Here is an 18241-nt window from a genome sequence, read left to right on the forward strand (position 1 = left end):
TGTTCTACTAAATTCGTCCGGCATGTCAGGGTTCATAGCATGGCTTCGATTTCATGCAATTGGGTTCTAATGCCGTGAATTCGAAGTTGCTATCAGAATTGAAATTGCTCGGATCTAATCTAAATCCATACCCAGGTATATTCGGAAGCGCATCCATGGAAAATCCGCAATGGAATAAAGATTGCTCCAGCCAGCACACTGACGAGTTGCGAGTCGATGGCCTCGATGTTATTTTGGCATCCCTCTTTCAAGTAGTTAGAGATAAAATTGTCACTCGTATGGCTCAAGTATTATTATAATATTACAGGTAAAAGTCATAAAATCAGTGAGCAATAATAATCCTTTGACAGATGAACGTCAGCTTATTAATCTGGTGGATTCCGTGAGAATGAAGATGCTTGTTTCGTTTCGAACTCGAAGAGTTTCAGATCGGGACCATGTGACCTTGTCACAAACTTGGTTCCGAGAAACCGTCGGAAGACAACGTAAACATCTAGCCACCAACAACAAATGAGGGGTACTGCCATTTTGAGCCCGTTCAAACGAAGTGAATCGCCCAGTCAACTGATGAGAGGCAACCCAGACTGCTCAAGCGGGTCACCAACATGCCCAATTGTGCAGGATACTGCCGGCCTATAGAGAGGTGCGCCTCCATGAGCTGGCCAATCAGAGCATCCAAGACCACTGCATTCTTGGCGCGACCAGAGCTGAAAACTGACATACGTTAGATCCCATTACGGTAGCGCAAACGAAACACCTGATTTCCGCCTCGACTTTCCTCGTCCCTTTTTTTCTTCTCATGTTTCTCCTCCAGAGAAAACGTCATCTGATGAATGTCATCCATCAAACCTGCAGAGTCCGCAAAAAGTCCAGAAACATCTTACGACAATGACGGATTAGCAATATCAAAGGCAGCATCCATCTTGCCGCGACAGGCTTGTCTCGGAGAGTGTTTGCGGGCCTCGTCATCCTTTCTCGGCTCATCGTGGAACAAGAAACCACACATCAATCACTGCTGTGTTTTGCCCGTAATACATGTCCTCGTATCCATACCTACCCTTGGGACCATTGGTTTCCCATGTCTCAATCGATTTTCCCGTCTCGTGTCTCTGTGATCATTTACTTCTTTTACGGCAGACAACGACAGCAGATTCTCGCTCTTATCTTATTGATGGGCCCTCATGACCAGCTAGGTTGAAACCTCTACTCTCTCTGCCTCGAATCGGCAGGGTGAAATAACATACTATTCAACGCCCGAATGTATCTTACGATTCGTTATTTGCTGCAAGAGGTGAAAGTGAGGCCCGGGCTACTCATTGCCATTGCGCCACCATGGCCTTGACCATTAAGCATCTCAATTCAGACGCCTCTTTTCTGTTGTCCTTTGAGCCCGTCGGCGCCAATGCCGATCCCGCGAGAGGGCCGGTGGCGGTTTCGCGGCCCTTTACAATCCTACTGGACCCGTGGCTGACAGGCCCTTCCAACATATTCCACCCAAAGTTTTCGACCACGACGCAAACCGTAGCTCCGTGTGTGTCCTCGTTGGCCGAGCTGTCTGTGGAGCCGGACTTGGTCATTATTAGCCAGCCCAAGAGCGACCACTGCAACGAGGCGACTCTCCGCCAGCTGCCGGCCTCGGGGACCAGGACGCTCATTCTCGCCGAGCCCGCCTCGGCGCGTCTAATTCGAAGCTGGAAGTATTTTGATCGGGAAAAGGTCCGGACTATTGAGTCGTGGAAGGACCCACGAACTGGAGCCAACAATCACCGTAGAGTCTTCCGCATACCGGTCCCGGCCGCCTGGCCCGGCGGTCAGACCGGTGAAGTCACCGTCTGCTGGATCCCACAGAAGCGGGACTTGTCCGGTGTTCACGGCGCCATTGGTATCACGTACCGGCCGCCTCCGAGTCAAAATAATGCTACTGTTGCTGCCGCCGCCGTCAGATCCACAGCGGCGGTCGTCGCGGATATGCTCACTCCGCCTGCGACGCCAGTGACGCCCGTACGCACCCTCATACCGCCGACTTCAGTATCGACGACGCACGTTCACTTGTTCCCTCCCAGTCCCCCTATATCGCCACACTCTCTCCGTTCCGTGCAGTCAGCAGCGGCCCTAATCTCACCCGCAACGCCAAATACCCCCCAACCAAGGCAGTCACTACTAGATCGGTATCTCGCAATGTCGTCGTCGTCGACATCATCATCCCCGACAACACAGGATATTGTCCGGCCCATCTCCCTCGTCTTCTCCCCGCACGGCATCGCCTACGCGGACCTGGCGCCCTGGGCCACGTCGCACCTGGTCGCCGAGGCGGCGCTGCCCCTGACGGCGCTGCTGCACTGCATGGACAGCATCGCCAACCCGTGGTGGCTCGGGGGCAACGTGTGCTGGGGCACGGCGACGGGGGCCGAGATTGCGCGACGGCTGGGCGCCAGGGTGTGGATCTCGGCGCACGATGCCGAGAAGCAGGTCCGCGGCTTGGCTACCGGTCGGCTCACGACGAGACGGTGGGGACGCGAGGAGATTGCGGGTATTCTTGGGAATAGTCATCATCGTCATCATCATCACCGACATGATGCTGCGATAGCGGGGTATCGCGGACAAGACGAGGGTCAAGATGTTGCGCCGTCGCGGCAAGGCAAGGCGGCCTCGGCCTCGGCGGTGCGAGTAGACAAGGAAGTGGAAATTCTCAGGTTGGACAGCGGGGATGAGGTTCTCGTGACCGGGAATGGGCACGTTCTTCATGACTGCTTTTCTCAGGAGGTGAGGTGATGGTATGTTTTGCAGATCCCGAGGGACTCATCTAGATTTACGGTGATATAACCATGAAGATCAGACAGTGCCGCGTCCGACTATCTCTTCACCGACAGCATGGCTATTCAAGGCCTGAGAATATCATTGCGACAATGTTTGAGAGTAGTGCATTTCGGAAGATTTCTTTCTACATAGAGATTGCACAGTAAGCGATAGTATAGACATGAAATCAAAAGAGAATCAAGTTCGACACCATGTTACGCATATTTCTTTTTACGAAACTAATCTGCCACAGAAATCCTTGTGTATTATATCCGTATTGCAAACAATACGCTTGGCTACGAGCTGCGGTCGAGGGGAGAAGAAAGTTACAACAGCACAAACGAGTTCTCCCTCATCAAAGTCGTTGACTTCATCAGATATATCATAGACGAGTAACTTCAGCTTCCAGCCAACCTTGTCAGCCATGAGGATCGAAATGACCAAACACTTTCAAGTAAAAATGATCCATGAATCATATTCAAAATGCTAGAAACAGAAGCTCCCTCTCCTGCCTCGTAGGGTATCTACATATTGTTATGATTTTCTCTCATATGCGGCACAAAATGCAACAATGTGCCTCCATGCTTGGAACCTTGGCTCACTTGTTGCTTGCTCTCAGGTTTCAAGACAGGTCTTCTCATCTTGGCCTGGTCAAATTATCAAAATCTTCGTACAATCCACCTCCCTGAATTACTTGAGCTGCTTCAGAATCTCCTCGAGGAAGTCCTCAAAGCCCAAGGTAATGTAGCCGTCGCGGTCCTCGTCGTACTTCTTGAAGACGTCGGTCATGCGCTTGAGGCTGATACAAGCCTGGACAAACAGATCAAAGCTCATGACACCCTCGTTGCGCTTGTCGTAGGTATCAAAGAGCAGACGAACGAAGCGGGGTGAGAGGCGATAGCGGAAAGCAATGAGGGCATCGGTAAACTCGTCGAGCGAGATGTTACCCGAGTGGTCCTTGTCGAAGCGGTCAAACAGCGTCCGCCACGACGCCAGGAATGACCACAGCCCGCAGAACTCCTGGTACCCAATGGTGCCCGACCTATCGCTGTCAAACATGCGGATCATCATGCGCACCGTGTGAGGATCGAAAGCCGTCCAATCGCCGTTGACCAGCGCGGCGCTGAGCTCCTTCTCGGATAGCTGGCCCGTGCCTGACAAGATGTGTTAGTCAATTGATACTGTCTATATTTGGATATCTCGTGTTCCGCGGCGCGTGACGTGGATTAGGTCTTGCTAGGACACGGCGGGGGGTATCTTGGCGGCTTACCATCTTTATCTACAGCCCTAAAGAGCGGCAAGAGAGTCGGGTCAGTGCCGTCCTGGGGAGCAGGTGACGGCGGCGGACGGCTGGCAGCGGGCGGCCTGTTATGCGTAGTAGGGCGAGGGCCTTGGGCTTGCGGCGGCGGCGACATGGGCGATGTTGATGGGTGGCCGTAGGAGTTGTTGGCTTGCAGCCGTCGGGGGTCCGAGTTCTGGTGAGGACGCGCGGTCTGCTGGGGCAATGGCGGCGGAGGCTTGCTCTCGTATCTAGAGGAAGCGGCAGAGCCAGGCTTCTGCATCGTTGTGTCAGCTAAGATGCGCCTTCAATGAGGTGCACAACCTGAGCAGGAGAAGAGTGCATTCAGGAGCAGCAGCTTGGAGCAGAAGAACGTACAGGCTCTGGCTCGGCGAACCTTGAAATCGACCAATGTCAGCATATATTTATTTCTCTCGTTTATCAAACGCCATGCCGTGTAGCAACCACAAAGACCAGACGCCGGCGCTGGCGCGAGATACACAAAGAGCATGGCCCGAACCAAGTCAATTCATGCGCCGGCAACGGTTCAACGAGACGGGCAGAGACTTGGACACGAAGACGGCTGGCTGGTGGGATGGATGGCGGGGTAGGTGAATGACGAACTTACCTGGGCAGCTCGTCGGGGTTGTACGATCTGTTGTACGCCATTTTGACGGTGCTGAAGTGTCAATTATTACTGGTGATATATAGGGAGAGTCGAAAGAGCTGGCAGCAACAACTGAATTGAAGTCTGACAACTTTATATATAAGCTGCTAAGGTGCCTCGTGATGAGAAGCTCTCAAAAGAGGCTGTGAATCGCAGACAAAGGAGGGAGATACGCAGGGGTGGTGTGGGCAATGGGGGGCCGCCTTTAGTGTAGCCTAGCGTAGGTACTTAGTGTGTGTAGGATCCCAGGCCTAGCAAGTTCAGGTACGTGCTCAGTAGAATCCAGCTATGTAACCTCTAGCAAACCAAGATGTAAGCAGAAAGTGATAGCTTAAGTCAGGTATTGATTAGGTATTTTCATCACAAGTGGATGAGATACATTAAAGGCATAGTAATATCATTTGGCTAGGTGTAAGAAATTCCTCCATCCTTCTTTTGGATTGCAATCAAGAGATCGTTTGCCGTACTATTCGAGTGAGTACTAGCCCTGGCGGTATTGAGGTATACAGCAGGTCAGCCAGAGCCATCAGCAGCCAAAGAGAAAGAAAGAAAAAAAAGAGGCAATAAAGCAAGTACGAGAGGGGGGAAACACCAAATCCAGACTCAAACTTTGGGCTACTGCTCGCGATTCAAAAATTCCTAAAAGAGGACCGAGAGGCTATTATTCGCTAACCGTGCCACACCCCCACTTATCTGGATGTGTTCGTTCCTCACCAACCGTAAGTTGGTGCTGGCCACTTATTTCGCTATACCACCTAGTTCGCCACCTAATACACCACATTTTATCTTTAATTATAACAACTCAATAACCACGTCTATTTAATTAATTAAAATAAGCAATTAGGCTAATCTCGCTATAGCTTATTTACGGGACTATTTAGACGCGAAAATAGCCGTAATTGCGCGTGATTTTAACGTACCGCGTAATACGCTCTAATCACGCGTTAAAGTCGCTAATATGCCGAAATTTAAAAGCCCGATCCGTATATATAATAAAAAGCTATTAGCTGCTAAGGAAATTTTAATTTATAATTATATTAAAAGGTTAAATCGCATTAATTTAGCTATACGCGTTAAATACGTTATTATTATTACTAACGAATTTTTTTAATAGCGCCTTTTATTACCTATTACTAGCGAACCTTTATATATTATAGGATAATACTAGCTTATACGATTTATCAAGCGCCACGGATATATTAAGCGACGTTAAAAGTAATTCGAAGCGAACCGCAAATACGCCGAAAACCGTAAATTTATCGAAAATTATTTTAATTTGCTATAATAGGCTATAGCAAAGCATGGATTTATACCCGATAATATCTGGAATTTTAACGAAACCGGGTTCCGGATTAGTGTGGGCAAAAATTAACAGATTATTACGAAGCGGTATCGAGCCTATTATTTTGCCTTTTTAAAAAACCGCGAATTTTTTATTATTATAAAGGCTATTTTAGCTGCTAAAATAGTAATTCCTCTTTTTATTATACCTTTAGCTTAAATTTACGTTACCTAATAATATTAAAAATCCGTCGGCCTATATTTAAAAGCACGAATTATTTTTATATTTATTAGCTATATAAATAATATGCTTAATATTAAGTGGTTAAAGCATTTTATCTAGCACTTAAAAAAAGCTAAAAGGGTGTTAAACGGCTATTAATTATAAATGGCTATAAATTTCACTATATTAAGTAGTTCCTTTAATTTGCTAAAAATAATAATATAATATGCTTTAGCTTATTATTATATATTATATATTTATTATAATTATTAAACGTAATATGCTTTTAGCTTTATAAGCATTATTACGCAAAAAAGCTAAATATTATAATTTATGATAATATAATTAATATAATTAAGCTCGAATTTTTCGGATTATTAGAGTTAATACGCAAAAATACGTTTTAAAAATCGATTATATAATCGGCATTTATTAAAACGGGAATATTTTTATATAATTTATAAGTTATATTATATAAAATAGCTTAAAGGAAACCTTAACGGGCAATTATACCCTTTAATTTAAACCTTTTATTAATTAAAACTCCCTAAATTTAGCGTTAATATTATTAGGCTATAACCGAGTTTAACGAAAAAGCCGATAAATTAAAATAATATATTTTATAAAAATCTTATTATTAAAATAAACCGCGTAATAAAGGCTTTATTAGTTTATTTTTTAGAGTTAATGCATTATTATTGATTAAGGTGGTGCTTTCCTATTAGAGTTTAAACTGGTCTGGTATAAGTATTAATTATGTGATATATTGATTTATGTTTTACGCCTTTTAGTTTTGATAAGGTATACGCTTATTTGGGTGGCCCCGGCTAATCCCCGGGAGGTCCCGTATATTTATCTAAATATTATAGGGTTAATCCGTGTATTTAAATACACCCTAATATATAAAAACTATAATTTATTATTTAATATACCCTTTTAAATTTACGATTTATCGTGGATCTAGCTATATTTAAATTAAAATTGCTAATTAGCAAAATATAGCTTTTTTTAGGGCTATTCGTTTTAATTACGATAGGTAACGTTAAATTTTATTTATTATAAAAAATTCTGCTATTTACTTATTAATAAGCTTTTCGTTAATTTATTTATTATTATTTTATTTAAGGGTTTATAAATAACTTTAATCCTTCCTTTTTAGGCTTTTTATCGTAATTAATAGTTATAAATATCTATATAACGGAGCTTTATTTTTAATAACGCGATCTCGGCGTTAATTAAATTAATAATTTGCTTATTATTATATTTAATAATAATAATGCTATTATCCAGCTATATTAATAATTTTTTTAATAATCGGCTAACGAATAATATTTTTTTGGCAATTTGCGTTAGGGTAAATAATTTAGCTTTTATAATAAAAATAGTAATTATATTTTATTTATTTAATCGCTAATTAATTAATTTTCTAAATAGTTTTATAGCGAATGCTTAGGTATTTTTGCGATTAATGCTATTATCGGCAAATAATGCGTTATTAGCAATTACTAAATTAAAGGATCCTCCGATTTTAAACGAGAGTTTTTTAGTATTAATTAGGTAAATTAAAGCTCGATTAATAGCTTTTTAATATATTTAGCTTGGATTATTAAGGAATCGAGCTAATTTAGCTATTACGAATATAATATTTAGTTTCGTAAATATAGCCGTAAATAGTAATAATCCGATTTTTTTTTAATATTTCTATATTTCGTGGGGAAACGCTATAATTAATCGAAGTATAAATTTTTCGTAGCTTATTAGCGTTATATAAATCTTTTTTTTATTTATAAGCTTAGCGATTTTTTTAAAATAAGCCTTTTAGGAAAGCTAAATTATTTTAAATATATAATTTTTAATTACTTTTATCCTAAAGAACCACTATATTAGCTTGCTATTATTAATTTTATATTTTTTTATAAAATATTATATTAAATAATTAATAGCTTTTTTATTTTTATTCCTATATACGATAATTATATCGTTAACGTAAAAAAAAACTAGCACTCTTTTTTTAATAAATATATAAAACTTATATAATATTTAAATATAACCGATTTCGGCTAAAATTTTTATAAACTTTTTCTGCTATAGCAGCGGTAATATCCGTAGTTTATAAAGTGCTTTATTTAATAATAATATAGCGTTTTTTTTTTCGATATTTATCCGGCATTTTTATAAATATATTTTAATTAATAGGAGCGTATATAAACGCGTTTATTATATCGTATTATATTAGTTTAAAATCGAATCTCGCTATAATCGCGATTAGGGTGCAAAATAATTTTTTAGCTAGTATAGCCGCGTAAGTTTCCTGGTTCTAAAATTTCGCCTATTAATTACCGCGAACGACGAATCTTATTTTGCATTTTTAAAATTTCCCGTGCTTATCGAATTTATATATATATACTTATATATAGTTAAAAATCTATTTGCCTTTTATTCGTGGATTTTTTTTATTAATTTCGGTCTAAAATCGCATATTTTTATAATTTTATAAATAATTAGCTTTTGCTTAAAGGAATAATTTGCTAAACGGATAATAATATAATTTATAATACTATTTAAGGAGAGCTAAGATTTCCGCTTTATAAATTTTTACCCCTTAACGAAAAAAGCGTTTTAGCTTCGCTTTATCGTTTTAATTATTACTTTATCCTGCTTTAAAAACGGCTTTATAACTAGCTAAAAAAATTATTTGCTATAAAATTATTTTAAGTCCTTTTTTTAATAGCGCCGTATTTTTAATTATAATCGCCTTTATATTATATATTAATAGGGCTAATAAAGGTATTTATAATAAAGTTTAAAAGGCAAATTTCGCGGTAGTAAAAAGGTATTATTTATCTTTTTTATTTAGCGCTGCTTCCTTATTCTCTTAATTACTATTTTTTTTTAATCGTTTTAATTATTACTTAGCAGGATATCTTTTGCGGTAGTATTTTTACTTTTTGGTTCCTATAGGATCTCGTTTTTAAATATTGCGTAATTAGTTACGAAATCGGCGATAAACTAGGTATTAGCATTTAAAAGCTCGTTTTTAAATATATCCTATTTTCCGTCGTATAATTCCTTTTTATTTATAATTATATTTCTCGTATTAATTAATTTATTTTAATTAAAAATCTAAATTTTATAAATATTAAATAATTTATATCCGATTAAATATCCCACTTATATTTTAGGTGCTAATCGCTATAGACGGCCGAATTTTTATTATACCGTTAGCGTTATTACGTATATTTTATATCCGAATATTTTAAAATAGGTTTAATTAAGCTTATAGCTTAAATTTAAAATTCCTTTTATTTTCGCAATTGCTTTATAAAATTTTATATATAATATACGCTATCGGGAATTATAGTTTAGCGTACGATTATATAAATATACCGCGGTTTTGCCGATTTTGGGCTAGAATTAATAAAGAAGTTTTGCGCTAATACGCATTACCCGTTCCTTCTTTTTAATTATACCCCTTAAACGTTTAGCAGCTTTATTTTAGGCTTATATATATAATGCTAAAGGCTCGAATTTAATATATTTATTTTCGAAGTATTTTCCTATTATTTATTTAATTTTTATAATTTCGTTATCGCATTTAATAATTTTAATTTTAATATTATATTAGGTTTTTATTATATTTAAAAACGATCGGAAAGCGTTAATTAATGCAACCGTAATCCTCTCCGTAAAATAATAATCCTATATATATCCCGTTTGCCGATAAATAATTAATATTTAAAATATATAATTTTCGATCCTTTTAATATAATTATAAAAATTTATAGCTAATCGTTTGCTATAATTTTCGTTAATTAGCCGTGGCGCTTACCGTAGTTAGCGCGTAATTTTTGCAAATACGCAGGCTTTATATTTTATTATAATTAGTTTTTTAATTTTTACCTTTTGAGATAAATGGATAAAATATTCGAAAACTACCGGGCCTAAATATCTTATTTTATAGTGCTATCGTATAGCTTCCCTAGTTAATAATAGCCTTTTTATCTATATTATATATTTTTTCCGGTAAATAGCAAATAACGCTAAAAGTAATTCGTAAGGTTTATATTCGAAAACGTATTATCCGTATCGGTTTTAGAATATATTAATTAAAAATTTATTTTTTTTGCGTAATATTATAGGGTCGTTTTTATTATCCTAATAATATTTTTATTTTTATAATTAACGGAATAATATTAATATAATTAGCAGCCTAGGATAATAAGCTATATTATTTAATAGTAATATTTTAGATTCGAGCTATATAATTATTATGCCGTATTTATAAATAAGTAATTTCCGGTCGCCTAATTAGATAAAATCGTAATTAGGAGCTTATTTATAATTAATAAACCTTTTTTTTATATTTATAATTAAAATCGTTATCGCTAAATTTAAAATAATTAAATAGCGCAAAAGGTAATTTTTTATAAATATTATAAAATTATTTTATACGTTTATTATTAGTTATCTGTCTTATTAATTTATATTAATCGGAAGCGATTCTTTTTTAGTTATTCGTAATATATTAATTCGGCTAATTTTGATTTTTTTTATATTACGAATTTATTCCTATAGGTTAGGGTCTTTTTTAAGGGCTTTATTTATTTATGCTTATATTTTATTTTTAGGGACGAAACCTAAATAAGCTTTTTTTAGGAATACGTAAAAATATAAATTAAAGGCGTAAAAAAAATAGCAAATAAGGCATTTAATATCCTTTTGCCTTTTATTATAAGTAATTCGTTTACTTTTTTTTTTATATAAATTAGCCGCATTTAATCGGAAAGATATTTAATTTTTAATAGGGTAAACGTTTTTATTTTATCCGTTTTAGGGTTATTTTTTAGCTTTATTAGCGTAAATTGCAAAAGCGCTTTTTTTAATTTTTAGCCTAATTAGCTATTAAATGCTTAAGCTTTTACGGAAATTATTGCTTATTACCCGATATTTTAAATTTTTATTTAAAATATTTTATTTTTTATAAATTTAATAAAAGGCGGCCTATTATAGTATAATTAAAATAATTATATTTAGGAAGTTTATAGCTTAAACCGAATTATTTTATATTTTAATTATTTGTTTTACCTAGGTTTTCGCTATAATTATCTTTTATTTATTAATTTAATTAATAGTTTTTTTTAATATTTTTAAAGGTTTAAAAGCTTTTAAATATTATTTTTTTGCTTTTTTTTATTATTTATAGCTAATTTGCTATAGCGAGCCTTTAGATTTTCGTATTATTTATATAGGGGCTCGTTAATTAAATAATACGTAAAAAAAAAATTTAGAAAAATCGTTATAGTTATCTATTTCGTGATTTCTTTAATTGCCGTATATTATTTGGCGTATATAGCCTTTTTTGTTTTATAATAATTATAATCGAGGTTAAATAATTTTTGATTTCCTTTAATAAAATCCGTAATCGTTTATTCCCCGTCCTTTTTATTTTATATAGTCGGATCGTCGTTTATATCTGCAATTTCGAGGGTAGCAGCCGCGGTTTTTATATATTTAGTTTTTTTTATATCCGGTTCGATTAAGGTTTTAATTAAAGTCGTTTTATTTTTAAAATAATTAATTAATCCGGTAATTTATGCCTAAATCTAAAATATATATTCCTAATTATTCCAATCGGAGGTTGTTTTTAACGATACCGTTAGGCCGATTCCGGCTTTTTTTGTGGTTATTATTTTCGTAGCTTCGGCGGAGGCACTAAAACTTTTAATTATTAATTAAGGTAATGCTTTCCTATTAGAGTTTAAATTAATTTAGTATAGGTATTAATTATATAATATATTAATTTATATTTTACGCCTTTTAATTTTAATAAGGTATACGCTTATTTAGGTGGCCCCGGCTAATCCCCGGGAGGTCCCGTATATTTATCTAAATATTATGGGGTTAATTTATGTGCTCAAGCACACCCCAGTGTATGGGAACCATAATCCACCATCTGACAATTATAAACGTAACTTAGCCCGTATAAAGCTAGCTAAAAAAATTTATAAGCGGCGCTATAACGCAAAAAATTATCGTTTATAAATTAAAGGAGTGGTTTAGGTTTTTAACGGCTATAATATAATTAAAGATAAAAAGGAATTTAAATTATAAAAGGCTATAAATAAAATAGCAGTATATAAATAAAAAAAACTAAAGGCCGAGCAAAAGGCATAAAAAGAAGCTGAGATAGCAGAAAGGAAGGCAATTAGGGAGGCTAAAAAAGCAAAAAAAGAAGCAAAAAAGCAGTTAAAAGCATTATAACGTTAATAATTTATTAAATCCCGTTAATAAGTGTGTTATGGGTAATTAAAATAAAAACTGGTGTTTTTCTTTTATTAGGTGGCGAATTAGGTGGTATAGCGAAATAAATGGCCAGCACCAACTTACGGTTGGTGAGGAACGAACACATCCAGATAAGTGGGGGTGTGGCACGGTTACAGTACGGAGTACACAGACCATTGGCACAGCACATCTGCGCTGGAGGACAAAACGTGGGGCTTCTCAGTGTGAGGCAGTACACGCAAATCAGGGGGTGAGAGACCTGTTTGCCGTTCTGCCGGCGCTCTTCCAGTGGGTGGCTGACGTAGCGAGAGATCAAAAAGCCAATGGGCTGTGTAAGGTGAGACTCGTCATTCGAAGAATTGCGATATATTCTTCGGTTGCCTTGAGTTGGGCATCAGTGCGTCCATTGAGTCATTCCTTTAGCCGTCGGTCGCCTCAATGAGATATTTATCCTTCTCCATCCCATTCCATCCACTCGGCAGAGAAGCATTCACGAAAACAAGCCTCAGTACCCAAGGTGCACTTTGACAATGGCCGAGGCTGATTGCTGAATGGTGAATGTTACACGACTCTGAAAGTTCTGTCAGGTATACCGCCGGCTGGGTGTTTCAGCCGCAGAGGGATCTACAATGCTGTGTCCCCTATTGAGAGTCCTGCATTCATAGAATCACAACTTCTCAAACGTTCCAAGGAATGTAGGTAAAAAGCAATACGCGTAAACTACAAACGTCCTTCGTACCGAAAGCGAAAAAAAAAGACCCTGAGCTTTTTGCGACCGCGCCAGTGGAGAGAACGGGGGGACCCTCCATGTCAAATCGACGACTAGAAGTTCTGCAAGTAATCTCGCAGCACCCGGCCCGCTGGATATGCAAGTCCGTTGGGAAGAAAAAAGCCAACAAATACCCGTCATCCTATTGGGATTCTTGATGGATACCTACCTTGCACTACAAGACGACAACAACGACGACCTGAACTACTGGTCCCAAAGAGCATGAAGCGCAAGAAAAAGACGTTACCGTATGGGCTAGTCAACGGTCATGAGAATCCACATTCGTACCTAATTCGTGGACATTTGCGCCTATATTACCTACCTTGTGAAAGTACATACACCCTAGGTCATGTTATCTCCGGGGCATCGTGGTCTTACCCGTAAATCATATGGATGACAATTGCCCCTTACCGTTCTTGGAATGCACGAGCGAGGCATTGTACACATTGGTTGTTGAGAGTCATTATAACAGAATAGAAAGGGAATCTGTTTTGTTTTTAAAATCATTGTTTTAATTGTAATATCTTTCTTTGGAAAATTTCAAGAGTCCACAATTGCAGAGCCAGCGGCACCCTGCTTACATCCTCACTTATTGATAGCAATGTCTAACTTGAATCTGACCCAGATTGGGGGCCACCTCTAGCGTCATTGCCAGAGAGAGGAAAAAGACAGCGTAGCAATGACCGCGCCCCCCCAGTGTCGGCACCGGCTCTCAACCACTTTGCCCGCGATATAGTCAGACCGAACCAAGACCAGTTGCTTTGTCATCTAGCCCAAAATTTGTCTTTTGCACTGGTATGACGTGATTCAGGATTTCGCGGAACTTTTATCAAGCCTAGTATCTGAATCCACTGTACTCTGTACACGGATATACTGAGTACAAATCAACTTATTGATCAAGGTGACACAGAGAAGGGGGAGAATTAAAAAAAAGCAATGTCGGAGACCAACGGGGCTGCAGATGAATTTTGGTTGTTCGGCTACGGGTTCGTTTTCCACCCACCCCCCTATTTGATTTTGGCTTTTCGTCAAGGCCGCGCCAACTATAATCACAAGGGCTGTGCAAACCGACCGTATATCGTGGCCGCGTTACACACAATGGCAAAGTCTAGCAACCTCTAACAATGGCTATCACTACAGGAGTTTGATATGGAAACCACCACCGCATTTTGGTAAGGGAAGCCGCCAAAGAAAAGACCTGGGCGCTGGGAAATGGAGTATGGATGGTCGCGTGCTTACATTGCAGTATAGACCGACGCATCCCCGGGTACGTGACCGGCTATGTGCGGAGATTCTGGCAGGTATGAAGTTCTCGTTGTATTCACAAGCCAAAGGAGAGGTGTTCGCTGACCGGTCAATATCAAGGCAAGGTAAATAAGCCCGTGCACTATATTACCTCATGACATCTTCATGCCACGCGAGGTGTGAAAGATACATGGCAAAATGTTTTCAAAGACTGACAAACGGGCCCCGGAGGGAGGGCGCAAGGGAAACAGCCAAGACCATCGTGGCACGCCCGAGGCTCCCGGTCGGGTAGTGACGCTGATTGACCGAGAATTTTGGGCCTCGCTGGTGGACGCGCACGCGTCGGCCCCCGAAAAGGTCTGGGGCGTCGCGTACCGGATCGAGGCGGCCCACGTGGACGAGGTCCGGGACTACCTGGACATACGGGAGATCAATGGGTACACGATCCACTACTCGCCCTTCCAGCCCGCGGCCGCCGGAGCTGCGCCCATCCGCACTCTTGTTTATATCGGCACCCCCGATAACGACCAGTTCACCGGCCCTCAGGATCCCCAGCAGCTGGCCGAGCACATTTGGCGCAGCGAGGGCCCCTCGGGCCTCAACCGCGAGTACCTCTGGAACCTGGAAAAGAGCCTCGACGAGCTGAGCCCCGAGAGCGGCGACGAGCACGTTACGGATCTGTCGAATCGGGTCCGGGAGATTGACGCGAGGCACAACAAGGGCCTCTCGGTAAACGGTACCGCTATTCATCATGATGAAGAACCGTCCTCGCCGCACGAGTTCCGCAAGGTCCGGAGCGTGGACGAGCAGGAGGAGACGGAGTAGGGGAGCTTTGGAGTTACTCGCGCTTATTTGCACTTGGCCATCTCTACCGTGAGAATAAATAGTGCGTGTGTGGTGTGGCTACAGAAATGAGTAGTCGAAGAGAAGCTACATTAGACGAGATTGGGAGAAGCAGGCTACCTTTGGTGGCCAGACTATATATTCGCGTGGATGGTCTAGAAATTAAAATTATCTTCCCACTATCAATAACAAAAACAATTGTGTTTTGATTCTTTGGTGCGAGCAATCGAATTGGGAAAAAAAGAAGAAGAAAAGCCATATGAACTAACCTTGTCACCTGCATTTTATAGTCAGGTCTTCTTTGGATGGTATGTAGGTAGAAAAGAATCTCTGGCATGGCAGCTTCTTCTAGCTGAAGATGACATGTGAATAGGGAGTTGTCAAGGTAAGGCTATTGCGAGTATCAACAAGAACAAGGAGTCATAAAGACCAGCACGTTATCACAAGAAGCCAGGTCTGTATTTGAGTGCTATATGAACATTTCTTTTTGGCGGTGTTGGTAGATTCACCGACTCAAAGAGTAACTCTCCAGATACCCGCCATATTTTATGCTCTAGCCCAGCACCTGAACTTTTCCCCTTGTGATCTCTCTCTGTCCTGTAGATGGCGTTGTGCCTGTGACCCTGTCCTGGGTGACCTAATCTCCTTCCCCCTAATTGGAGTCCATTCACCACTTTGTCTCCTTGAACCCTTCTTCTGGGGTTTGAAATGATCGTGCCGTAGTCGTAAAAAAAAGTGAATCTTGCCCGAATGTTTCGGGACTAAATGCTTCATTAATATGAAGCCGCTTAATGAATGTGAAGACATGAACAATCTTCTCCTCCCCACTACCCCTTGAGAAGAAACCCTCCCTGGCCCACATCAATGAAATGTACAAGAAACGCATCCCATCGGGAAGCATGGTAGGAGAAATTTAGTGGAGTCGACTGTTTATGATGTAAGACGTCGCTCTGTATAAAGGCTCGTGCTGATAGGTTGCTGAAAGGCATCCCATCTCACCTCGACATGATGTCTTCCTTTAGTATTGAGGTGGGCCTCCCATATGTTGACCTTGAGATTGCTGTCCCTGGTCGTAGCCATAAGGCTGTTGAACTGGGTAACCTACATGACCGTCAGACATTGCTTCTTTCCTCACATGGGCAAGGGAAGAGTCTGTTTGCTTACCCTGAGGTGGCTGCGAGCCATAAGCCGCCTGTGGCGGATATCCTCCGCGACCGTATGCCACTGGGTACATCTGTTGCGCTGGCATCCCATATCCCGGCATTGGTTGAGCACCGTAGGGAGCCCCGTAAGCTCCAGCTGCAGGATAGGCTCCGCCACGCCCGGCCATTCCTGGGCCGCCTCGGGGTCCGGCGTCCGTTGCGTTGTCCACTCGGATTGTTCTTCCGTCGAATCTGATCTCTGTTAGCCGTATCCCCCGTTTCCAACGCGGTGCCGGGCTGAGCGTACTCCACATTGTTCATCGAAGCGATTGCTTTCTGGGCGTGTTCTTGTTGGGTGTAACGAACAAAGCCGAATCCTCTGCTACGACCGGTGTCGCGGTCTTTGACAACAACCTGCATAGATCAAACCAATCAGCTCCGAGATCTTGATACTAATATCCCCGCCGGAACATGATCGCGAACCAGCCAGGTCATGGAATATCCAAAGATTGGGATGGCATACCGCTTCCTCCACCGGACCAAACTCTTCAAATTTCTGTCGCAAAGTAGCGTCCTCAGTGTGCCAAGCAAGGCCTCTGCAGTTGTCGAAGCAATTAGTATCACAAACCTGAGCATGAAGTGATGGGTTATGTCAACTCACCCAATGAATAGCTTCGACATTGTAGCTGTTGGTTAAAGTTGGACTTGAATATGTACAAGAAGTTTCTAAATTCGCTGTCAGCCTTCCTCTTGAAGCAGCAGCAGAGTTCCGCAGGAGCATGCATGTATCACGACTTCTAAATGCGCCTTGCAGCCCATACCGTAGTAAGGGATATCCTTTGCTTGATTTCTGAGGAATGACTTACTCGTCAAAGATTCCAATGCCCAAGGATAGGTGAGATGAAATGCGTCGACACTCAATACACAATCGTAACGGCCGTTAGTCGAACTTGAGCGGAGAGAAGATGGTTGTCTTCCAAGTGAAATGATATGGAGGGGAGGATGAAGAATCTATATAGAGAAGGCTTCTGTAGGGGTCCTCTGAGAAGGTATCTGATGTAGCTTGGCAACAAGGCGTATAGGTCAGGTCAGGGTACCCGAGATATTGTCAAGGTCTTGCTTGCTAATGCTTTGCTTGATGCGTGACAAAAGAGAGGCAATCCATGGCTGCGATCCCATCTGATATATATGCTTTCCATCCTCGGGGTAGGTGATCAGTCCAAGGATGTACTGTTGAGACATGCCAACCACAAGCGGTTAATGGCAGACGCTTGATCAGGAAGACCACGACGACAGTTCAGGGTATGGGTCAATATGTGTGTGCCAGCCGGGGGTGACTCCTGGAAACAGGCATCAGACAGGTCAGGTCAACATTGCTCTACACCATGTAGAGACCGGTGGATGATACTTGACCGTCGCTCCACATAAAAAAGAAAAGACCGGACGGTCTAGAGACAATGCTGAGGCACTACTGTGTACTCCCAGATTTGAAAACGACAATTATTGCCGAGCAAAGTCCTGGTCAATAACTTGGTGGTGAAGAAGTGGGTAAATAAAATTCCCATGCGGTTTGTTGCGCGGTTTGTTGCTTGGCTGATTGGCTCGTCAAACAGTTTTGGCTGATGTCTCCACAAAGTCCACCAAGTAAACCCCCCACTAGATAGGAATTATACTGTATATCTCATTACTGAGGCCTGACCAGGGAGTCTTGATG

At 40.6% G+C, this 18241-nt stretch overlaps 4 protein-coding genes across 4 annotated transcripts; 2 read left to right on the forward strand and 2 right to left on the reverse strand.

Moving 5' to 3' along the window:
* Positions 1-1332: 1332 nt before the first annotated feature.
* On the forward strand, positions 1333-2772 carry PFICI_00440 (uncharacterized protein; the record flags this gene model as incomplete). The annotated part of the gene is made up of 1 exon (XM_007829021.1): positions 1333-2772. One exon carries the CDS (start codon positions 1333-1335, stop codon positions 2770-2772), a length of 1440 nt encoding a protein of 479 aa, XP_007827212.1.
* Positions 2773-3486: 714 nt separating this feature from the next.
* On the reverse strand, positions 3487-4744 carry PFICI_00441 (uncharacterized protein; the record flags this gene model as incomplete). Its single annotated transcript, XM_007829022.1, has 4 exons — positions 3487-3950; positions 4067-4352; positions 4454-4472; positions 4704-4744. 4 exons carry the CDS (start codon positions 4742-4744, stop codon positions 3487-3489), a joined length of 810 nt encoding a protein of 269 aa, XP_007827213.1.
* A 9996-nt stretch (positions 4745-14740) lies between these two features.
* Positions 14741-15367, forward strand: PFICI_00442 (uncharacterized protein; the record flags this gene model as incomplete). Its single annotated transcript, XM_007829023.1, has 1 exon — positions 14741-15367. The coding sequence occupies one exon, from the start codon at positions 14741-14743 to the stop codon at positions 15365-15367; it is 627 nt and encodes a 208-aa protein (XP_007827214.1).
* Positions 15368-16403: 1036 nt separating this feature from the next.
* On the reverse strand, positions 16404-17208 carry PFICI_00443 (uncharacterized protein; the record flags this gene model as incomplete). The annotated part of the gene is made up of 5 exons (XM_007829024.1): positions 16404-16486; positions 16550-16779; positions 16835-16941; positions 17051-17123; positions 17189-17208. 5 exons carry the CDS (start codon positions 17206-17208, stop codon positions 16404-16406), a joined length of 513 nt encoding a protein of 170 aa, XP_007827215.1.
* Positions 17209-18241: the final 1033 nt, after the last annotated feature.

This window comes from Pestalotiopsis fici, assembly GCF_000516985.1.
Source record: "Pestalotiopsis fici W106-1 unplaced genomic scaffold PFICI_Scf_1, whole genome shotgun sequence".
NCBI classification, from domain to species: Eukaryota; Fungi; Ascomycota; class Sordariomycetes; order Amphisphaeriales; family Sporocadaceae; genus Pestalotiopsis; species Pestalotiopsis fici.